This window comes from Berghia stephanieae, chromosome 15 (genome assembly GCF_034508935.2).
Source record: "Berghia stephanieae isolate SIO BIC M18660-M18661 chromosome 15, UCSD_Bste_1.3, whole genome shotgun sequence".
NCBI lineage: Eukaryota > Metazoa > Mollusca > Gastropoda > Nudibranchia > Aeolidiidae > Berghia > Berghia stephanieae.
The window spans coordinates 17,557,771-17,577,721 of record NC_088374.1 but is presented as its reverse complement, the minus strand read 5'-3'; the positions used below and the strand labels follow the sequence as shown (position 1 = coordinate 17,577,721).

Below are 19,951 nucleotides of genomic sequence, written 5' to 3'. Positions count from 1 at the left end.
TTACCCTTATATCCACCAAACAAATCAAAATATTACCGACACTAAAAATATTTCACTTTAAAAAAATTATCTTTGTGGTAAAAAATATCACTATGTGATAAAATATATTTCTGATTTTAAAAAAAAACAAACAAACCAGATGGGAAAGGGGAGATAAATATTCCTAAAACTCCGATGTTGTTGTTTCTTTCTTTCTCTTTTTTTAAAAACTCTTTCAGCACTGAGGCTATATTCGTATTTCCATCACAAAATGGCTGACACCTGATTTGGCAGCATGAGAATGACAAGCTAAGACAAAGCAACATTCGAATTAGGCGCAAAATCTCAATGAAAACACCCCCCTAGGGCCAATTGAATGTTCTGATGAAAGAAATGATACCATTGGTTCAATTTATAGAATTTTTGTAGAAAGTTGGATTGGATTACATTGTTTTTGCCTTTCAAGACTGGCTGCACTGTGCGGCCATTGGCCAATAGAACAGATTCTGCTTTGGCCGCACATGCGGCCAATGGCGCTGAAAGAGTTCAAGGAAATTAAAAGGGTTATCCAGACCTGCCAAATTTTCTAAAATGCCAAATTAAAAAAAAAAAAATTGAGCTTTTTTTATATAGAGCAATATCCACTAAACGTGCTCAAGGCGGTTTGCAAAGGGTCCCTGACCAACAGCAACATGTAACATGTAGAACGAGACATGACGCCTGTTAGGCGGTATTACAATTTTTTTTGATAAAGACAACGCTGTTAACGACCAGGTACTCAATTCACACCTGAGTACGTTGAGAGAATGTGCCTAAAGAGTCTTCTCCAAGGACTCAACTATGCGCCGAGATAGGCTCGAACCCGAGTTCTTGAACCTGTCACATTGACATCTAACAACAAATTCACCTGGCAAACGGTAAGACAAAGGGGAAATGGTTCAAAAGGGAACAGATGTAGATTCCAAGAGCACACTATCAGTCTACTTAAATTGAGATCACCTAAAAGTCTCATCCATCAAAGCACAGGTCCCCACTAAGAGGAACACACTCAAATGTTTACAAATCATATATAACACACAAATAAAACATAATAGAGTGCATAACAGAGATGATTTACAAGACAAAAAAATATCATCGCCCAAAACTAAATATACATTTGACTGTTTCCCTTCCGGCTGGGGTATCCGACCAGGGCCAGGACAAAACCAAGTAATATCATCCCAAGACAAAGATAGAAAGCAAGTTGGAAAACAGATATAGGGGGATAGAAGACACAGTGTGTACCTCCCTGCCCGCTATGGGAGGTCAGGATCCCCACCCAGTCATGAAGTTATGGAATAGGAGCCAAAATTTAATAATTTTACTAAATTTTCATAGCAGTAGACAAGTCTGTATTTACCACCACAGAGCTGCCAACTGTCACGGAACTTCCGTGAAATTCACGGAAATAGACTACGAGTCACGGATACACGGAAACACACCATTTTGTCACGGAAATGGTTGCACGAGCGAAATAAAAGTAATTTTATTTTTTTTTTTTTTTTCTCTCGCCGGGATGCATAACGTTTTAAAATCGGATGTCGGGTGATCAACGCGTGCTAACAACAGGAAGTTGCCTTAATCTCGTTAAGATTCAACCCGACAAAAACCGACAACGGCATAATATTCATGGGCGGGGTAGCCAAGACTGGCCTCAGTAAGTAAAATCCAATCGTTGTGAAGGAAATGACAGGCCCTGTCACTGCCGCAGGGTGTTTTCAGCTTTGATTTTTATAAATTTGCCGACAGAAAAGATATGTTTCAGAAATTGCGATTTAAATCCTATTTTATTTGCGGGTGAAAATCGTTGACATTGCACTTTGTTTAGTAAAAATCGGTAAAAAATTACGACTTTGGTGATGAAAAATGACTTTGAAGACAATTTTTGTAAACTTTTAAAAATATTATGAATAATTTATAACTCCCTTATTTGTGGGTCGATTTTGTCATTCGAGGTATCAATTTTATTGTAATAAAGAGATAGGAACTTCAGAGTTATTTTTTCTGATGCGAAATTATTACTTTGTAATTTTAGCACCAAGAAAAATAGTCGGTAAATAAATTTGTTACACCTCTTTGATAGACCGCCAGGGTCCGTTTGTGTAGAATTGTGAATCAAGCGTCTCAAAGTCTTCGACCAATCACAGGCTATCTATCCATCTGGCCGAAACAAAGACGCTTCTCCCCGTCGATGTATTACGCTATTGTTATGCAAGGAATATAACACCTTATTGAGTAGGCCTAAAACCTAAAATTTAAAAGTAAAAAATAAAATTCTGAGGAATTTGAAAGTCACATTGCTGAAATCAGCTTGAAAAAAGAAGTACATTGGTCTTTGTTTCATAAAAATCGGTTGAAAACCAACTGTTTTACGAATAAATTTGATTTTAAAAATTGCTTTTGTTTATTTTAGCTTTTTTTTAGCAGCTTTTTTATTTATCGGCCGATTTTCTTGATTTTTATATCATTCTTTATATCTCAATGAGACGAGATCAGTGATATACTTTGTTTGTTTCAAATGTAACTAGAACATAATTTGGCTTTTTTACCTATCAACCTTGCCTGGATAATTTATTCAACAACGTGGCGATGTGACGCAACTATTCCATGGCCGTCTTCCACTGCCTAAACGATGATTCAATTCATTGTTGACGGCTGTTGACACGTGAGCTGCCAGAACGACCAATCGTTGAAGGGTCAAGATGCTCATTAGCCAATCGTTCTTCGGTCAAAAAACTTAATATCTATATTTTGACAATTCCGTAATCGATTTTTTCATTACACACATCGAATACTATACATTGTTTGTTGGATTCGTGTCATTCAGGGAATCGTCGATCGTATTGTTAAAATAATCTTTCATTGCCGATTCTGATTACGAGCGCATGTGTTCTTAGTTCTTTCTTTCATTTTCATTCGATTGTTGGAGCTGTTCATACGTGGTCTTGTCTACTGTTAAATTCGTTTGATTTTTCACTTTATTCACTTTTCTACTTTGTAATAGTTTGTGATTTCTTACTGTGCTTTGAAATGGATACACCGCCAGCAAAACGGAGGAAACAAGCGGTTCTTTATCGGCCCGAGATGACTGAGAAATTTCCTTGTCTCATTAAATCGTCCAAAAGCCCTGGTCACGTTTACTGTACGGTGTGCTTCAATGACTTTTTAGTCGATAGTGGTATGAACGATTGTTCTAGGCATGTCAATGGACCTAAGCATATTAAAAATGCTAAATCAGTGAGTAGTGTTAAGTCTGTGTCTTCATTCGTCAATGCTCATGCTAAGAGTGTGGAGTCGGTGACGAATGCCGAAGTGATGTTCACTGGATTTTTAGTGGAGCACAATATTCCGTTAGCGGCTGCTGATCATGTGGGAAAACTATTTAAGGCAATGTTTTTAAATAAGTCTGTGTCTGCTAGGGAGATTATAGAAAAATATTCATGTGGCAGAACCAAGTCAACTCACATTGTGAAGGAAATGGCAAATCAGGAGACATCCATGTTGGTTGCATCGATGAAAACAGGAACATTTTCTATTGCCACAGATGCAAGCAATGATAGAAATGACAAATTGTACCCCATCATTGTTCGATTGGCCATAGATGGAAATATTGTTACTTCCTTATTGTCTATCATTGAAGTGGAGGGTAAAAACACACTGGAGTAAAAATAGCGGAGGCAATTGTAGGGGAATTAAAGTCAAAGGACATCAGCTTGGATAATTGTTTGGCTTTCACCAGTGACAATGCTAATGTCATGGTAGGTAAAAAGACTGGATGTTATGGTGAACTTCTGAAGTACAATTCAAACCTCATCAGTACAGGGTGTATTTGTCATAGGCTCCATCTTGCTGCAGAGTGGGCAGCCAAACAGTTGCCAGTCAATGTCGAGCAATTTTTCATTGACATTTATTATTATATCGAGAAGAGTGCCAGTAGAGTGAAAAACTTTTAAAATTTCCAGGAAGAATGTGGAGTGAAGCCATCAGAGCTCTGTAAACATGCCCCGACACGTTGGCTTTCACTGTCAAAGACATGCCTCTGGGTTCTGGAGCAATGGCCTGCACTGGAGAGGTTTTTTGAAGAAGAATGCAACAGCACTACAGAGCAGGCAAAGGAGATAGATGCAGAGGAGAATAAACAGGATAGGAAAAAAAAAGTGTTGGACAACCTGAAGTCAAGAACATTGAAGGCTTATATCCACTACCTTTCATTTATCCTTCCTGAATTTGACAAAGTGAATATGCAACTTCAGTCGGAATCTTCAATGGTTCATGTCCAACTCCGTCTGGTACAGCGCTTCATTAGAACTCTTATGACAATGGGGCTAAAACCATGTGCTCTTACCCACAAGGGAGTTACAGATGTTGACTACAAGTCAGAGTACAACAAAAGATCAAATGGTGATCTTGTTATTGGGGAGGGACAAGGAAGAGTCTGGAGAAATTGAATAAGGAGAAGGAACAACAATTCTATTCATCTATAAAGAAATTTTTACAAACTGCCATTACTTACCTTTTAAAGAATGGACAAATGGAAGCTATTTATTTAAAGAATGCTGAGGTGGCTGACATCAATGTGAGGCAAACAGCCACATGGAAACAGTTGGAATATTTTTTAAATAAATTTCCAACCATTTTACCACAGGATGCAACTAAAGACGAGTTGCAAATGCAATTTGTAGAATATCAATCTTGTGAATTACCAGATAACTTGCCTGATGAAATGGGATTGAAGTGGAAGGTGCTTGGAGAGTCTGTGAAGGATATAACAGGACATCTTTCATTGAACACATTAGCCAAAGTCATGACGTCAATTCTTGCAATTCCTCACAGCAATGCCTCATGTGAACGCATCTTCAGCACAGTGAGGAAGAACAGGACAGACTTTCGGTCATCAATGTCTGTTGAGACACTAGAATCCCTAATGATTCTAAAACAAAAAGATGTAGTGTGTCACGAGAGGAAAAATGCTCCAGAGTTGCTGAAGCTATGTAAAACAGCCACAGCAAGAGCTCTCAACAAGGAGTAATAACTATGGAGGAGTTGTAATTGTAAATAGTGTAAATACTAATGTATATATATATAAATAAATGTGGACTCGTAATATTATTTTATTTGGAACTAATTAAATTAGGACTATGCATGATGTGATTAAATTATGATGTGAAAAGACCACCATGACGACACTCTCCATGATTTGACGTTAATATCAGGACAAGAGTTTCTGGTTAGTATAATATTTCATATTTTTAGTGTAAATAAGCGACGTTCTGTTGTCACTGAAGTGTCACTGAAATGTGTCCCCCAAATGACTTTGTCCAAGTTGGCAGCTCTACCACCATCGTCATCATCTACCATGGTCACCGCTAGCCTCCCCGCTTGCGCAATCCCCGCCCACCCCAAGCCCCTCATCCACCTCCACCTCCTCCTCCTCCTCCTCATCCTCCTCCACTCCCAATTTCGCATTGACCTGCTCCTCCCCAACTCCTGCTGTCCCCGGCGGCAAGAAGTCCATCATGTCTGTGGTGGGTGACGGCGTGTATCTGTATTCCTCTCCAATCAAACTGGGAGGCAAAAGGCCCAGGGTTATGTAATCTTGCAATATCTGGAACCCAAACAAACAAAATCTTTTAATGTTATAGATGAGCTTTTATCTATAGATAATATGTGCTTGGCTAAGAAGCTCATAACATTGCCATCCGGAAGTATAACGGACCAACAACAAAACTGTGTGTATCCATGAACGTTTATAGTCAGGTTAATACAGTTCAGTGAGCATTACTCATAAACGCGGATGGCACAAAACAATAACAAAGACCTGAGTGACGTCAACTTCATTCTATCTATAGCAATATCCACTAAACATGATCAAAGTACTTTACAAGTGGTCCAAGGTCAACAGCAACATTTAACATGTAGGACAAGACATGATGCCTGTTAGTCGATATTACAATTTTTTTTCCGACAGAGACAACGCTGTTAACGGCCAGGTACTCATCTCACACCCGATGACGGTGAGAGAATGAGAGCCTTTTCCGAGGACTCAACTATGCGCTGAGCGAGGCTTGAAACCAGGGCCTTTCAATCCAAAAGCGAGTGTCATACCACTAGACCACATAGCCGCCATCATTTAAAAGAAGCAAACTTCATTGATAGTATTAAATGTGCGGCTATGTGGTCTAGTGTTATGACTCGTTTTCGGATCCGAAGATTGTGGGTCCGAGCCTCGCGTTTCGGCGCATAGTTGAGTCCTTGGAGAAGGCTCTTTACTCACATTCTCTCACCGTACTCAGGTGTAAAACGAGTACCTGGCCGTTAACTGCGTTGTCTTTGTCCAAACAAAAATTTGTAAAATCGCCTAACAGGCGCCATGTCCCATTCTAAATGTTATGTGTTGCTGTTGGCCAGGGACCCCTTGTAAAGAGCTTTGAGTACGTTTAGTGGATATTACGCTATATAAAAGCTCAAGTTTTTTGTTTTTTTGTTTTTTTTAAATCATTGTTAAATCACTATATTTTTATTGCTACATTTTTATGATATTCATTCTGTATGACATACTTTGGTGCTATTGATATCATTGCGGTATACGTTTTATATGTAAAATTTGTGTGTTAATTTATTTGTTATGTGAAAAAAATTGTAATATCCTCTAACAGGCGTCATGTATCATTCTATATATTACGTGTTGCTTTTGGTCTGGAACCCTTTGTAAAGCGCTTTGAGCATGTTTAGTGGTTATTACGCTATATAAAAGCTCACTTTAACTCACTCAATCCTAGAGGTTTTTGCTACTTTTGGGAAAAAAAAATGTCTTTAAAACGAGCATGTACATAGATAGTTTTATTAAACTACCATTAACATGTAAAAACTTATAAACATTAGCTTTGATACTACGCCTATAATTTGTCTGAGAAAAATGTAATAAATAGGCATGGGGTAAAAGTAACCCGGGGTAAACTACGGATATAGTCGGTGTTAGGGTTGAGTGAGTTAAAGTTCACGTTACAATCTGTATCAAGAGTTTTTCTAATAATAATAATGATAATAATAATAATAATAATAATAATAATAATAATAATAATAATAATAATAATAATAATAATAATAATAATAATAAAAATAAAAATAATAATAATAATAATAATAATAATAATAATAATAATAATAATAATAATAATAATAATAATAATAATAATAATAATAATAATAACAACAATAATAATAATAATAACAATAATAATCATAATAATAATAATAATAATAATAATAATAATAATAATAATAATAATAATAATAATAATAATAACAATAATAATAATAATAATAATAACAATAATAATTCTAGTTGTCGTTATTTACCTCTTGTAAAGATGAAAGCTCTAAGTGTGGAATGTGATATTGAAAACCCGTCGTCTCTATCCTGGACCCGTCGATGTGGAGATGTTTGTTGTACAAAAGTTCCTGGAAAAAAGTCAACAGTTGGGAATATGTATCACCTTGAAGCACCCCTTTCAGTAGAGCCAGATCATCTGCGAAATCTAGATCCGTGACAATCATAGCTGAATTCCGCCTACTTCTTTGTCTATGTAGCATGAAGCCCAGCTCGTTCTCCATGCCAGCGTAGGTCTTTCTCATCACATAGTCCAAGACAATTGCAAAGAGATAGGGGGCTAATGTATCACCTTGAAGCACCCCTGCTTTGATCTCAAACAGCTCAGTTTCACCATCTGGAGAGATAACCTTTGCCCGTGTGTTCTCATACATTCATTAAATAGCAGAGAGAAGTTTAGGAGGTATACTATATGCTTTTAAGATTTTCATCATGGTAGGGCAATGTATCGAGTCAAAGGCCTTCTTAAAGTCTACATATAGAATGATTGGCTTCTTGTTGACACCGGAATGGACAACACCCGGAGCTGCGTACGCTTATGGAGGACAGGACAGAATGGCGAAGACTTGTGGCTCATGCTGGGCACCCCAAGGGGCGGCCTAAGTAAGTAAGTAAGTTGAGAATAGAAAAAAAACCCATGAAAGTAGAGAAATAAAGTAGAAGCATTTATATAGCGCGCATATCCACTAACCGTGCTAAAAGCGCTTTACAAGGGGGTCCCTGACCAACAGCAACACATAACATATTATAGAACAAGACATGATGACTTTTAGGCGATATTATTACATTTTTTCCGACAGAGACAACGCTGTTAACGGCCAGGTACTCATTTTACACCTGAGTACGGTGAGAGAATGTGAGTAAAGAGCCAATGTTTATATCGCATTCTATAGCATGATAAGTACAATACCAATTGCTTGCTACCCTTAGGATATTGCAAAGTACTTTCCACCAGATCTAACAGACCCAGCTACCCAATCACTGCTGGGTGGACAAGGGGGTCAGAAAAAAACCCCGACTGCACCCTTTGATCGATCTCGGTCCCTTTGTGTGTGAAACGAGTGCTCTATCAACTGAGCTATCGGGATCCCATATATATGTATGCTTATATTATAAATTCAAAACAACAAAAATAGCAATAACATAACGGAGATATGATTTACAAGGATAAAAATATCATCTCCCAAAACAAAAACTATACATTTGACTGTTTTCCTCTCAGCCAGGGCCAGGACAAAGCCAAGTAATCTCATTCCAATACAAAGACAGAAAGCAAGTTGGAAAACAGATATAGGGGGGATAGAAGACACAGTAAGTGACCTCCCTGCCCACTGTCACAGTAAAGATTGTTCACTATTATCTTATTAAATTTTTATTTTAATAAGAACTGAATTCATCTCACTCGAGTTATATTTCGGTAGGCTTAGAAAAACTTTACCTTCTAATATTAGATCATCTTTCCTTTTATAGCCTTCCCTGGAACTAATTTCAAAGATCAAAGAAACCCGCCCAAAGATTTGTCCGCAATACGCTTCAACAGTCGTAACGTCACTTCCCTCGTAATGACGCAGGGTAACTTAGTAACTGGCTCTAAACTATCGGAACAATGGCGGACGCCCTTATGAAATATTTCTCTGACGAGCATAAAAGCGTATCCAGAGGAGAAAAAAAAACATTATAAATCTGATCATGATTTGACTTTTACACATTCTGATCACAAGACATATGAAAAGTTCTACTAGTCAGCATGACGAATAAAAAAGTACCGATTTTCTTTGTTAGAACTAGAACCACGATGGCCACCGTTGCTGGGCGATGTGACATCAGACTATTGAATCCGATTCTGTGCTCGGTGGTAAAAAATTAAAAATGGCTGTACGGGACAATGTTAATCCCCAACCTTATATAATTTTTTTTTTTTAAAAGAAGAGACATACTGCGGCTATGTGGTCTAGTGGTATGACACTCGCTTTCGGATCGGAAGGTCCTGGGTTCGAGCCTCGCGCTCGGCGCATAGTTGAGTCCTTGGAAAAGGCTCTTTACTCACATTCTCTCACTGTACTCAGGTGTAAATTGAGTACCTGGCCGTCAACAGCGTTGTGTAAGTCCGAAAAATTATAATATCGCCTAACAGGCGTCATGTCCCGTTCTACATGTTAAATGTTGCTGTTGACCAGGGACCCTTTGTAAAGCGCTTTGAGCACATTTAGTGGATATTGCGCTATATAAAAGCTCAATTTATTTATTTATGACTATACCTGGTCTAGGAAAGGGGTAAGCTGTGTGTTGGTAATCCCATCTCTCTGACACGCGTCAGACCAAGGTCTCATGTGTCGCTCGTTTATCTCAGCCACTGTGTCCTGCATGCGTACCTGAAAACAAAACAGATAAGCGAGAATCTACATGAATATCGGCTACATTCAAGTGACATAAAACAGATATCGGCTACGTTCAAGTGACATAAAACAGATATAGGCTACATTCAAGTGACATAAAACAGATATCGGCTACATTCAAGTGACATAAAACAGATATCGGCTACATTCAAGTGACATAAAACAGATATATCACATAGATAGGAGGTCTGGGATTCGAGTCCCGCTCTGATTGGTGCATAGTTAAGTCCTTGGAAAAGACTCTTTACTGCGGTTATGTGGTCTAGTGGTATAACACTCGCTTTCGGATTGGAAGGTCCTGGGTTCAGGCCTCGCTCGGCGCATAGTTGAGTCCTTGGAAAAGGCTTCTTACTCAAAATTCTCTGTGTAAAATGAGTACCTGGCCATTAACAGCGTTGTCTTTATCAGAAAAAAAATTGCAATATCGCCTAACAGGCGTCATTTCTCATTCAACATGTTAAGTGTTGCTGTTGGCTAGTGATCCCTTGTAAAGCGCTTTGAGCACGTTTAGTGGATATTGAGCTAAATAAAATCTAAATTTTTATCTTTTTCTACTCACATCCTCTCACCGTATCATGGTGTAAAAAGAGTACCTGACAATTATCAACATTGTCTCCTCTCTGTCCGAAGAAAAAATATGTAATATCGCCTAACAGGTGTCACGGCTCGTCCTGTATGTTTAGTGTTGCTGCTGGCTTGGTTAACCCGCTTAACCCGGTAAAGCGCTTTGAGCATGTCTTGTGGATATTGCGCTATATAAATTATCAAGATTGTTAAATGGTACCTGGCCGTTAACAGTGTTGTCCTGTCGTTAAAAAATTGTAATATCGCCTAACAGGCGTCATGTCAAGTTCTACATGGTATGTGTTGCTGTTGGTCAGGGTCCCTTTGTAAAGCACTTTGAGCACATTTAGTGGATATTGCGCTATATAAGAGCTCAAGCTCAAGTTTAAACTGTGAAAATTGGGATTTCAGAGATATGACCACGAAAATCAGGATTTCAGAGTTTTGATCAGCCAACCATGAAAATCAGGATTTCAGAGGTTTGATCAGCCAACCATGAAAATCAGGATTTCAGAGGTTTGATCAGCCAACCATGAAAATCATGATTTCAGAGTTTCGATCAGCCAACCATGAAAATCAGGATTTCAGAGGTTCGATCAGCCAACCATGAAAATCAGGATTTCAGAAGTATGACCAGCCAACCACGAAAATTGGTATTTCAGACGTTCGATCAACCAACCATCGTTATGGTGCTTTCACTCCATCTTTCATACAAGTTACTCACCCTTGCTATATTGGACATGGTTGAACCCAAAAAGTCGTAGTTAATGTTGAATAACTCTGATATCAAACTGCAGATGTCGCCTTGTGCTGCCAGAAAGGAAATGAATTTTTTTTTAATTAAAAGAGAAAAAGATCAGATTATTTTAATTTGAAGATCCTTGTGCTCTACAGTGACCTCCCCCCAGTGACTTCGAAGATACAATAGAGAAGACTGAGACTTGCGGGGCACTGCTGGAGACACAAGGAGGAGATTGCAAGCAGTCTTGTGCTATGGGAACCACCAAGGAGAACCAGAAGCAGAGGCAGGCAGAATAAAACATACATTGACTGTCTGCTAGATGACACAGGAATGGACAAAACCCGGGATCTTGGTACGCTTATGGAGGACATGACAGAATGGCGAAGACTTGTGGCTCATGTTGGGCACCCCAAGGGGCGGCCTAAGTAAGTAAAGTAAGATCCTTGTGCTAATAGTAACTTATGGCGCAGGAAGTTTAGTTTTGAGAAAATGGAGGCTAAAAAACTTTGTATTCTGCTATGGAGAGTTTACAAAAGAAAAAAATGAAATAGTTGTATTGAGGTAGGGGGCGTAGCAGGTGTTGGGGACAGCGTGGCTCAGCAGTACGATCTTTGCTTCGTACCCGAAAGGTACCGAGTTCGATCACCCACCGCTGCGCTGTGTGGCCTTGAGCAAGTTCTAAAAACTTGAAGTTAAAAAAATAATTCAGTTTGGCATGAAAAAAAAAGGGGGATGTGGGGGTCCCGATAGCTCAATAGGTAGAGCACTCACATCTCAAGAAAAGGGCAGAGATTGATCTTGAGTGACGTCTAGATTTTTCTTCTACTCCCACCCCACCCCCCACCCCCCTCTCCAATCACGGTGATTGGGTAGCCGGGTCTGTTAGTTCTGATGGAAAGTACTTCGTGATAGACTAGCATCCTATCCAAAGGGTAGCAAGAAATGGCTATTGTCTGTTTACCGCTGCTATGAGGATGGATAAACTCGTGCTCTGTGGGTCCAACAAATGAGTTATCACCACTCCCAAAGGAGAGAAGTTAAATTATTAAAACAGGTCCAGAAAATGTTCAAAATATGCTTATACATCATCATACACATAATATTCTAAGATACAAATATTGTTTAAATATGTAATGAGATCCCTGGATCTCACTTGATATAAATATTCATTGACATTTATTTATTTATGCAGGGCTGCCCACCCAGTTCAGAAAGTTGAAATGAGGGATGGAATAATTGATATAAACACACACACACACACACACACACACACACAAATATACACAGCCAAAATTAAGTAGGGACAGAAGCTGACAGTACACAATAATATTACCAATATTCTTCAACAGTCTTAACGTCACTTACTTCCTAATGACGCATGGTAACTTAGCAACACTGGCTCTAAACTATCGAAACAATAACATACGCCCGTATGAAATATTTCTCCGGCGAGCATAAAAGCGTTTCCAGAGGAAAAAAACCCCATAAATTTGATCATGTTTTGACTTGTACACATTCTGATCACAAGGCATATGAAAAGGGAATGAAAAGTTCTAGCCAGCATGAAGAATAAAAAGTAATGATTTTCTTTGTTTAGAACCAAGATGGCCACCGTTGCTGGGCGGCGTGACATCAGACTACTGAATCCTATTGGATGTGGTTTAAAATATCTAGGTCATTGACCCTAGTATTGGAGGCATCATATAATAATACCTCGGTCATTGACCCCCCTAAAATACAATACTATCTGACATCAACTCCACACAATTTGAAGGGACTAATCAGACACACAAAATGTGTATTGATTGACCATAGAGGATGATATCGCAGTCCTATATTCTCCTAATACTAATACCCATCAACAACTGGGCTGAAATGAAATGAAGGACATGAGTCAGTGATGCAGAACAGTAGCAGACCTGCCAACCCTTCACATTACAAAAGTGCAATCAGAACGCCTGAAAATAAGAATTTGAGACCAAAAAAAAAAAAAGGAATTTCACCTTCTTCACACAACCCCCCCCCCCCCCCCCCCCCCCCCCCTTCCCCACTCTTCACTCTTTTTTATTCTTACTATTATCATCATTTTTGTAAATCGGAATTTTAGAGACAATGGCGGAATAGTACACAAAGTAAGAGTGAAAATAGGAATGATTCAGCCAAAAGTGGAAGGGTTGGCAGGTATGTTGTAGTCCCAAATACAGGACTGTTACTGCATGATGTAAGACACGTGGCAGCCCTGTTTATGATACAATTCTTTATTTTTTCTCAATATTTTTTTTAAAATAACAAAATTTTAAAAAGTCAGTCTTACTTGTCTCCCCTTTGTCTGCCAGGTTGTATACATGCCCCCTGTTTCCATGGCAACATAGATGCCAGATGGCCCTAACAACGTCCTTGACATGGACTGTGTTCATTTGGAGATCTTTCGTCCATAGCAACTGGTAAGGGGAGAAATATATATATATATATATAATATGCCAACTGATGAAATGGAGGACATAGAAACTATTGTTTCGGCAAAAATGAGTGAGTTAATTTATTTATTTTTATATGCTCTAACCAACATTATCGAGCACTCTCATACCTACAAGTACCCACCAACACTCATATATATATATATATTCTGCAGATTGGTACTACCAGGACTAATACAACTACCACCACCACTACAACTACCACCACCACCACTACTAATACTACCACACAACTACCACTACCGCCATCACCACTGCCACTACTACCATCACTACTACTATTACCACCACCACTACTAATACTACCACACCACTACCACTACCGCCACCACCACCACTACTACCATCACTACTACTATTACCACCACCACTACTAATACTACCACCACCACTACTACTACCGCCACCACCTCCACTGCCACTACTACCACACCACTATCACTACTGCCATCACCACCACTGCCACTACTACCATCACTACTACTATCACCACCACCACTACTAATACTACCACACCACTACCACTACCGCCACCACCACCACTGCCACTACTACCATCACTACTACTATTACCACCACCACTACTAATACTACCACACCACTACCACTACCGCCATCACCACCACTGCCACTACGACCATCACTACTACTACTATCACCACCACAACTAATACTACCACACCACTACCACTACCGCCATCACCACCACTGCCACTACTACCATCACTACTACTATCACCACCACCACTACTAATACTACCACACCACTACCACTACCGCCATCACCACCACTGCCACTACGACCATCACTACTACTACTATCACCACCACAACTAATACTACCACACCACTACCACTACCGCCATCACCACCACTGCCACTACGACCATCACTACTACTACTATCACCACCACAACTAATACTACCACACCACTACCACTACCGCCTTCACCACTGCCACCACTACCATCACTACTACTATTACCACCACCATTACTAATACTACCACCACCACTACTACTACCGCCATCACCACCACTGCCACTACTACCATCACTACTACTATCACCACCACCACTACTGCCATCACTACTACTATTACCACTGCCACTACTACCATCACTACAACTACCACCACCACCACTACTAATACTACCACACAACTACCACTACCGCCATCACCACTGCCACTACTACCATCACTACTACTATTACCACCACCACTACTAATACTACCACACCACTACCACTACCGCCACCACCACCACTGCCACTACTACCATCACTACTACTATCACCACCACCACTACTAATACTACCACACAACTACCACTACCGCCATCACCACTGCCACTACTACCATCACTACTACTATTACCACCACCACTACTACTACCGCCATCACCACCACTACTTCTACTACCACCACTACTTCTACTACCACCACTACTACTGCCACCTCATAACACTTGATAAAGACAAAAAAAATTAATGATATGAGGAACATGCATCTGCAGCTCAACTCCTGATGTTATGACAGCTGACAAGGAATACAGGTTAGGGTGGGAAGACAGACCAGATACTTCCCAGCATGTCATGACAAACAAATGTTTTTGTTTTTTGTTTTTAAGAGTTTTACTGCGCTTGCAACACATTAAGGTCATATCAGCGCCAGTAAAAAGGAAGAAAATGGGATAGTAAAAAGTTCTAGAATTACAATAAAGCATCCAAGAAAAGGGAAGACAAAGGGGAATTGGTTCAAATAAGAAACAGGTGTAGATTCCAAAAGCACTATATCAAAGTACTTAGTTTGAGATCACTAAAAGTCTTATCTAGACACAAGCACAGGTCCCCGTTAGGAGGAACACACTCAAATGTTTTACAAATCATATATAATATAAAGAAAGCATAATACAGTGCATAACAGAGAGATGATTTACAATGAAAAAAATATCATCTCCCAAAACTAACTATACATTCGACTGTTTCCCTCTCAGCCAGGACCAGGACAAAACCAAGTAATCGCATTCCAAGACAAAGACAGAAAGCATGTTGGAAAACAGATATAAGGGGATAGAAGACACAGTATGTACCCCCCTGCCCACTATGGGAGGTCAGGAACCCCACCCAGTTGACAAACAAAAGGAAAGCATACGAGCTCGGACGTCGCCTCGAAAAAGGTCTGCGCCAGACAGTGAGTACCCAGGCTGGTCTGCGTGAAAAGTCAGCTACTGGGACAAAGAAATTCCACAAACATTTGAATATTGATAAAGACATCATTAATTCCCGTTACAATTATCCCAATTTCCAATACACAGATTATAAAATAACAAATAATAATCATAAAAAGACCTTACATGCATTTTCCTCTGCATATACTTGTAGAGTGAGCCGATGATAATTCTTGGAGCTGAAGAAAAATAAACAACGAAACATAACACTGTATTAAAAAATAAAATAAAAGAAGAAGCAGTCTTTGAAACCTACAATAGAAATTGCTTGCTACCCTTTCATAGGACGCTAGTCTATCGCAGAGTACTTTCTATCAGATCTAACAGACCCAGGTACTACTGGATGGACAGAGGGGGAGGGGGGAGGGGGAGGGGGGGAGGGGGGGTCAGATATAAATCTGAACTGCAGCAGGGATCAACCTCGGTCCCTTTCCGTGAGAATGGAGTGCTCTACCTACTGATCTATCGGGACCCCCAAAAACACAGTGTTACTAATATTTAAATATTTCGCAGCACTGAGCTTTCTCAATTTAACATACCTGCCGAATCTTACAAGTCTTTCGTAATTTTACGAATTTTAGCAAAAATTCTGAGCCAAATACGAAAATAAGAAATTGTATGAAAAATTATAAATTTTTAATTCTCAGTAATACTTAAATAACGATAATAATAATGATAATAATAATAATAATAATAATAATAATAATAATAATAATAATAATAATAATAATAATAATAATAATAATAATAATAATAATAATAATAAGCTCTACCATCCAGACCATAAAAACAATAATAACATCAACAAAAAAAACAACAACAATAAAAACCACAGCAACAATAACAACGACAACGAGACCAACAACAACCACTACACCTCAACAACAACAACAACAACAACAACAACAACAACAGCAACAACAACAAAACAAAACAAAACAACCACAAAAACCACAATAATCACAACAATAACCACAACAACAACAACAACAACAATGACAATGATCATAACCACAACAACAACAACAACAAAATCCACAAAAACCACAACAACAGTACCAACCATCATTAATTTAATTTGAGCTTTATATATATAGCGCAATTTCCACTAAATGTGCTCAAAGCGCTTTACAAGGGGTCCCTGGTCAACAGCAACATTTAACATCCAGGACTTACTCAACCCATTCTTGTCTCCAGCCCCATACACAACAAGAATAACCACAACAACAACAACAACAACAACAACAACACCCACAACAACAACAACCACAAGAATAACCACAACAACACCAACCATCCAAGACTTACTCAACCCATTCTTGTCTCCAGCCCCATACACAACAAGAATAACCACAACAACACCAACCATCCAAGACTTACTCAACCCATTCTTGTCTCCAGCCCCATACACAACAGCAGGTCTGACCACCAGGTAATCCAGATCCACAAAACCTTCCAGAGTTTTCTCCACCTCCAACTTCTGCCGAGCCAAATTCGTCCACGGATCCAATTTGGAGTCTTCTGTAGCTGATTTCTGATGAAAAGAAAAGATGATTTTTTAAATGTTTTTGACGAGGAAATTCGTAATTTCTGAAATGGTATATGAACAACCACAATATTACAGTAGAATTATTTTAAACCGAAATTTTGGGGACCTTCTAAACCATTTCGGTTTAAAGACATTTTGGTTTAAAGTAAGTTCCCGTGTTGCAATGTTTTTCAAGGTAGTAACTATTTAAGGAATTTGCTCATTTAAACGTATCATGGGTTTCCCGTTAAATGGAGTTGTTGAATAAATGCCGTCTTCATAACCATAAATTTTAAAAAATATTCTTTTTTTTTTCTGTTTTAAAAATATTTTTGGGGTTTTCGTTTTCAATTCAAAATTGTTGAAAGAGTTGAGTTCGGGATGCGTGGTGTAATTTACATATCTCCGTCTTGATCAACTTTTTTTTCATCGACTTCACATAGTATTTTGATTTTAAACTCCAACGTGTAAGCACAGTGCTTTCTTCAGACATCTTTTAGTAAAAAATATGCAAAGCTAAAATAAGATCGAAAGTTCTTGTGCGATAATTGATAATGAATGATGCGCAGCTATTCAGAGGTGAAGTGAAATGGAAATGAAAAGGCGTGTCAAAGCTAAACTGTCTACTCCACATCCCTCTTTTGTTGAAAAGCCATTTCATTAGGTTCAGAGGCCTTATTACATAGAACCTCCCCCCTCCCCTCCCCCCCCCCCCCTCACACACACATTTAAACAACGAAATGGAAATGAAATGGCATTTCAATTGTAAGTTGTCTGCCCCCCCCCCCCCCCCCCCCCCCCCTCCTCTATTGTCGTGTTGAAAATCCAGTCAGTTCCAAAGCATCAACACACGAGCGAGAACATCTCGCTTGCGTTATTCTACACCCCAACTACCCCTCTTTCCTCATTTTTCGCCTGTCAGTCACCCGCTGTCTTCCTTTTCCAGTCTGCGATTGTGGTGTTGGCCAAACCCAAGTGCAGTGATTGAAGTGTTTGCCTCCCCCCTACCACCCATCACCCATCACCCTCATCTTATACTTACGCTCTGTTTAATATCGCCGGGCATTATTACGTGTGGCCTCCTTCCCGAATTTTTGAAGAAAAATATAGAGAGAAAAAAGGGAAGGTGCTCTCAAGTTGTTTCGGTTTAAAGAAAGTCCTGCTTAGAAGTATTTCGGTTCATCGTAAGAATTAGTACAAAGATAATGAAGAAACTCGTACAATTTATTAAATTCTTTGCGGTTTAAGGTATTTTTCGGATTAGCTTCTTTCGGTTTAAAGTAATTTTACTGTAGTTGAAAGAGTTGAGTTTGGGATGCCGTGTATTTTACATATCTCCGTCTTGCTCAATTTTTTTTTCATCGACTTCACATAGTGTTTTGATTTTAAACTCCAACGTGTAAGCACAGTGCTTTCTTCAGACATCTTTTAGTAAAAAATATGCAAAGCTAAAATAAGATCGAAAGTTCTTGTGCGATAATTGATAATGAATGATGCGCAGCTACTCAGAGGTGAAGTGAAATGGAAATGAAAATGCGTGTCAATGCTAGGCTGTCTACTACACTCCCCTCTTTTGTTGAAAAGCCATTAGGTACAAAGGCCTAATTACATAGACCCCCCCCCCCCCCCCTTACACACACATTTAAACAAACTGGAAATGAAATGGCATGTCAATGGTAAGTACCCTACCCCCCCCCCCCCTCGTGTTGAAAATCCAGTCAGTTCCAAACAACGACTTCTTATAGTAGACGATGGTTCCAAAGCATCAACAAACGAGTGAGAACATCTCGCTTGCGTCATTCTACACCCCAACTCCCCCTCTTTCCTCATTTTTCGCCTGCCAGTCACCCATCGTCTTCCTTTTCCAGTCTGTGCGATTGTGGTGTTGGCCAAGCCCAAGTGCAGTGATTGACGTGTTTTCCTACCCCCCACCCTCATCTTATGCTTACGGTCTTTGTTTTGTTATATCGGGCATTATTACGTGTGGCCACCTTCCCGAATTTTTGAAGAAAATAAGAGAGAGAAAAAGGGAAGGTGCTCTCAAGTTGTTTCGGTTTAAAGAAAGTAATGCTTAGAAGTATTTCGGTTTATCGTAAGAATTAGTACAACGATAATGAAGGAATTAGTAAAATTTATTACATTCTTTGCGGTTTAAGGTATTTTTCGGTTTAGCTTCTTTCGGTTTAAAGCAATTTTACTGTATTATTATTATTATCATTATTATTATTATTATTATTATTATTATTATTATTATTATTATTATTATTATTATTATTAATTATTATTATTATTATTATCATCATTATTATTATTATTATTATTATTATTATTATTACTATTATTATTATTATTATTATTATTACTATTATTATTATTATTATTATTATTATTATTATTATTATATATTATTATTATTATTATTATTATTATTATTATTTATTATCATCATCATTATTATTATCATTATCAATATCATAGTAGTAGTAGTAGTAGTATGTTGTTGTTCTTATTCTTATCATTATTATTATTATTATTATTATTATTATTATTATTATCATTATTATTATTATTATTATTATCATTATTATTATTATTATTATTATTA

General features: G+C 38.5%; 1 protein-coding gene across 2 annotated transcripts in view; it reads right to left on the bottom strand.

The window, feature by feature from the left end:
* Nucleotides 1-1,337: 1,337 nt before the first annotated feature.
* The window catches only part of LOC144960247 (uncharacterized), a gene marked incomplete at its 5' end in the record, with an annotated part of 23,624 nt that continues 5,010 nt past the window's right edge, over nucleotides 1,338-19,951 (bottom strand). The window contains 8 exon segments of one of the 2 annotated variants that reach the window (XR_013642812.1): nucleotides 1,338-1,388; nucleotides 5,141-5,623; nucleotides 7,378-7,479; nucleotides 9,667-9,780; nucleotides 11,093-11,178; nucleotides 13,425-13,551; nucleotides 15,945-15,997; nucleotides 17,199-17,352. Coding sequence is in view for 1 of the 2 variants with exons in the window: in XM_078893263.1 (XP_078749389.1) it covers nucleotides 5,366-5,623; nucleotides 7,378-7,479; nucleotides 9,667-9,780; nucleotides 11,093-11,178; nucleotides 13,425-13,551; nucleotides 15,945-15,997; nucleotides 17,199-17,352 (894 nt within the window). 2 annotated transcript variants of the gene reach the window in all.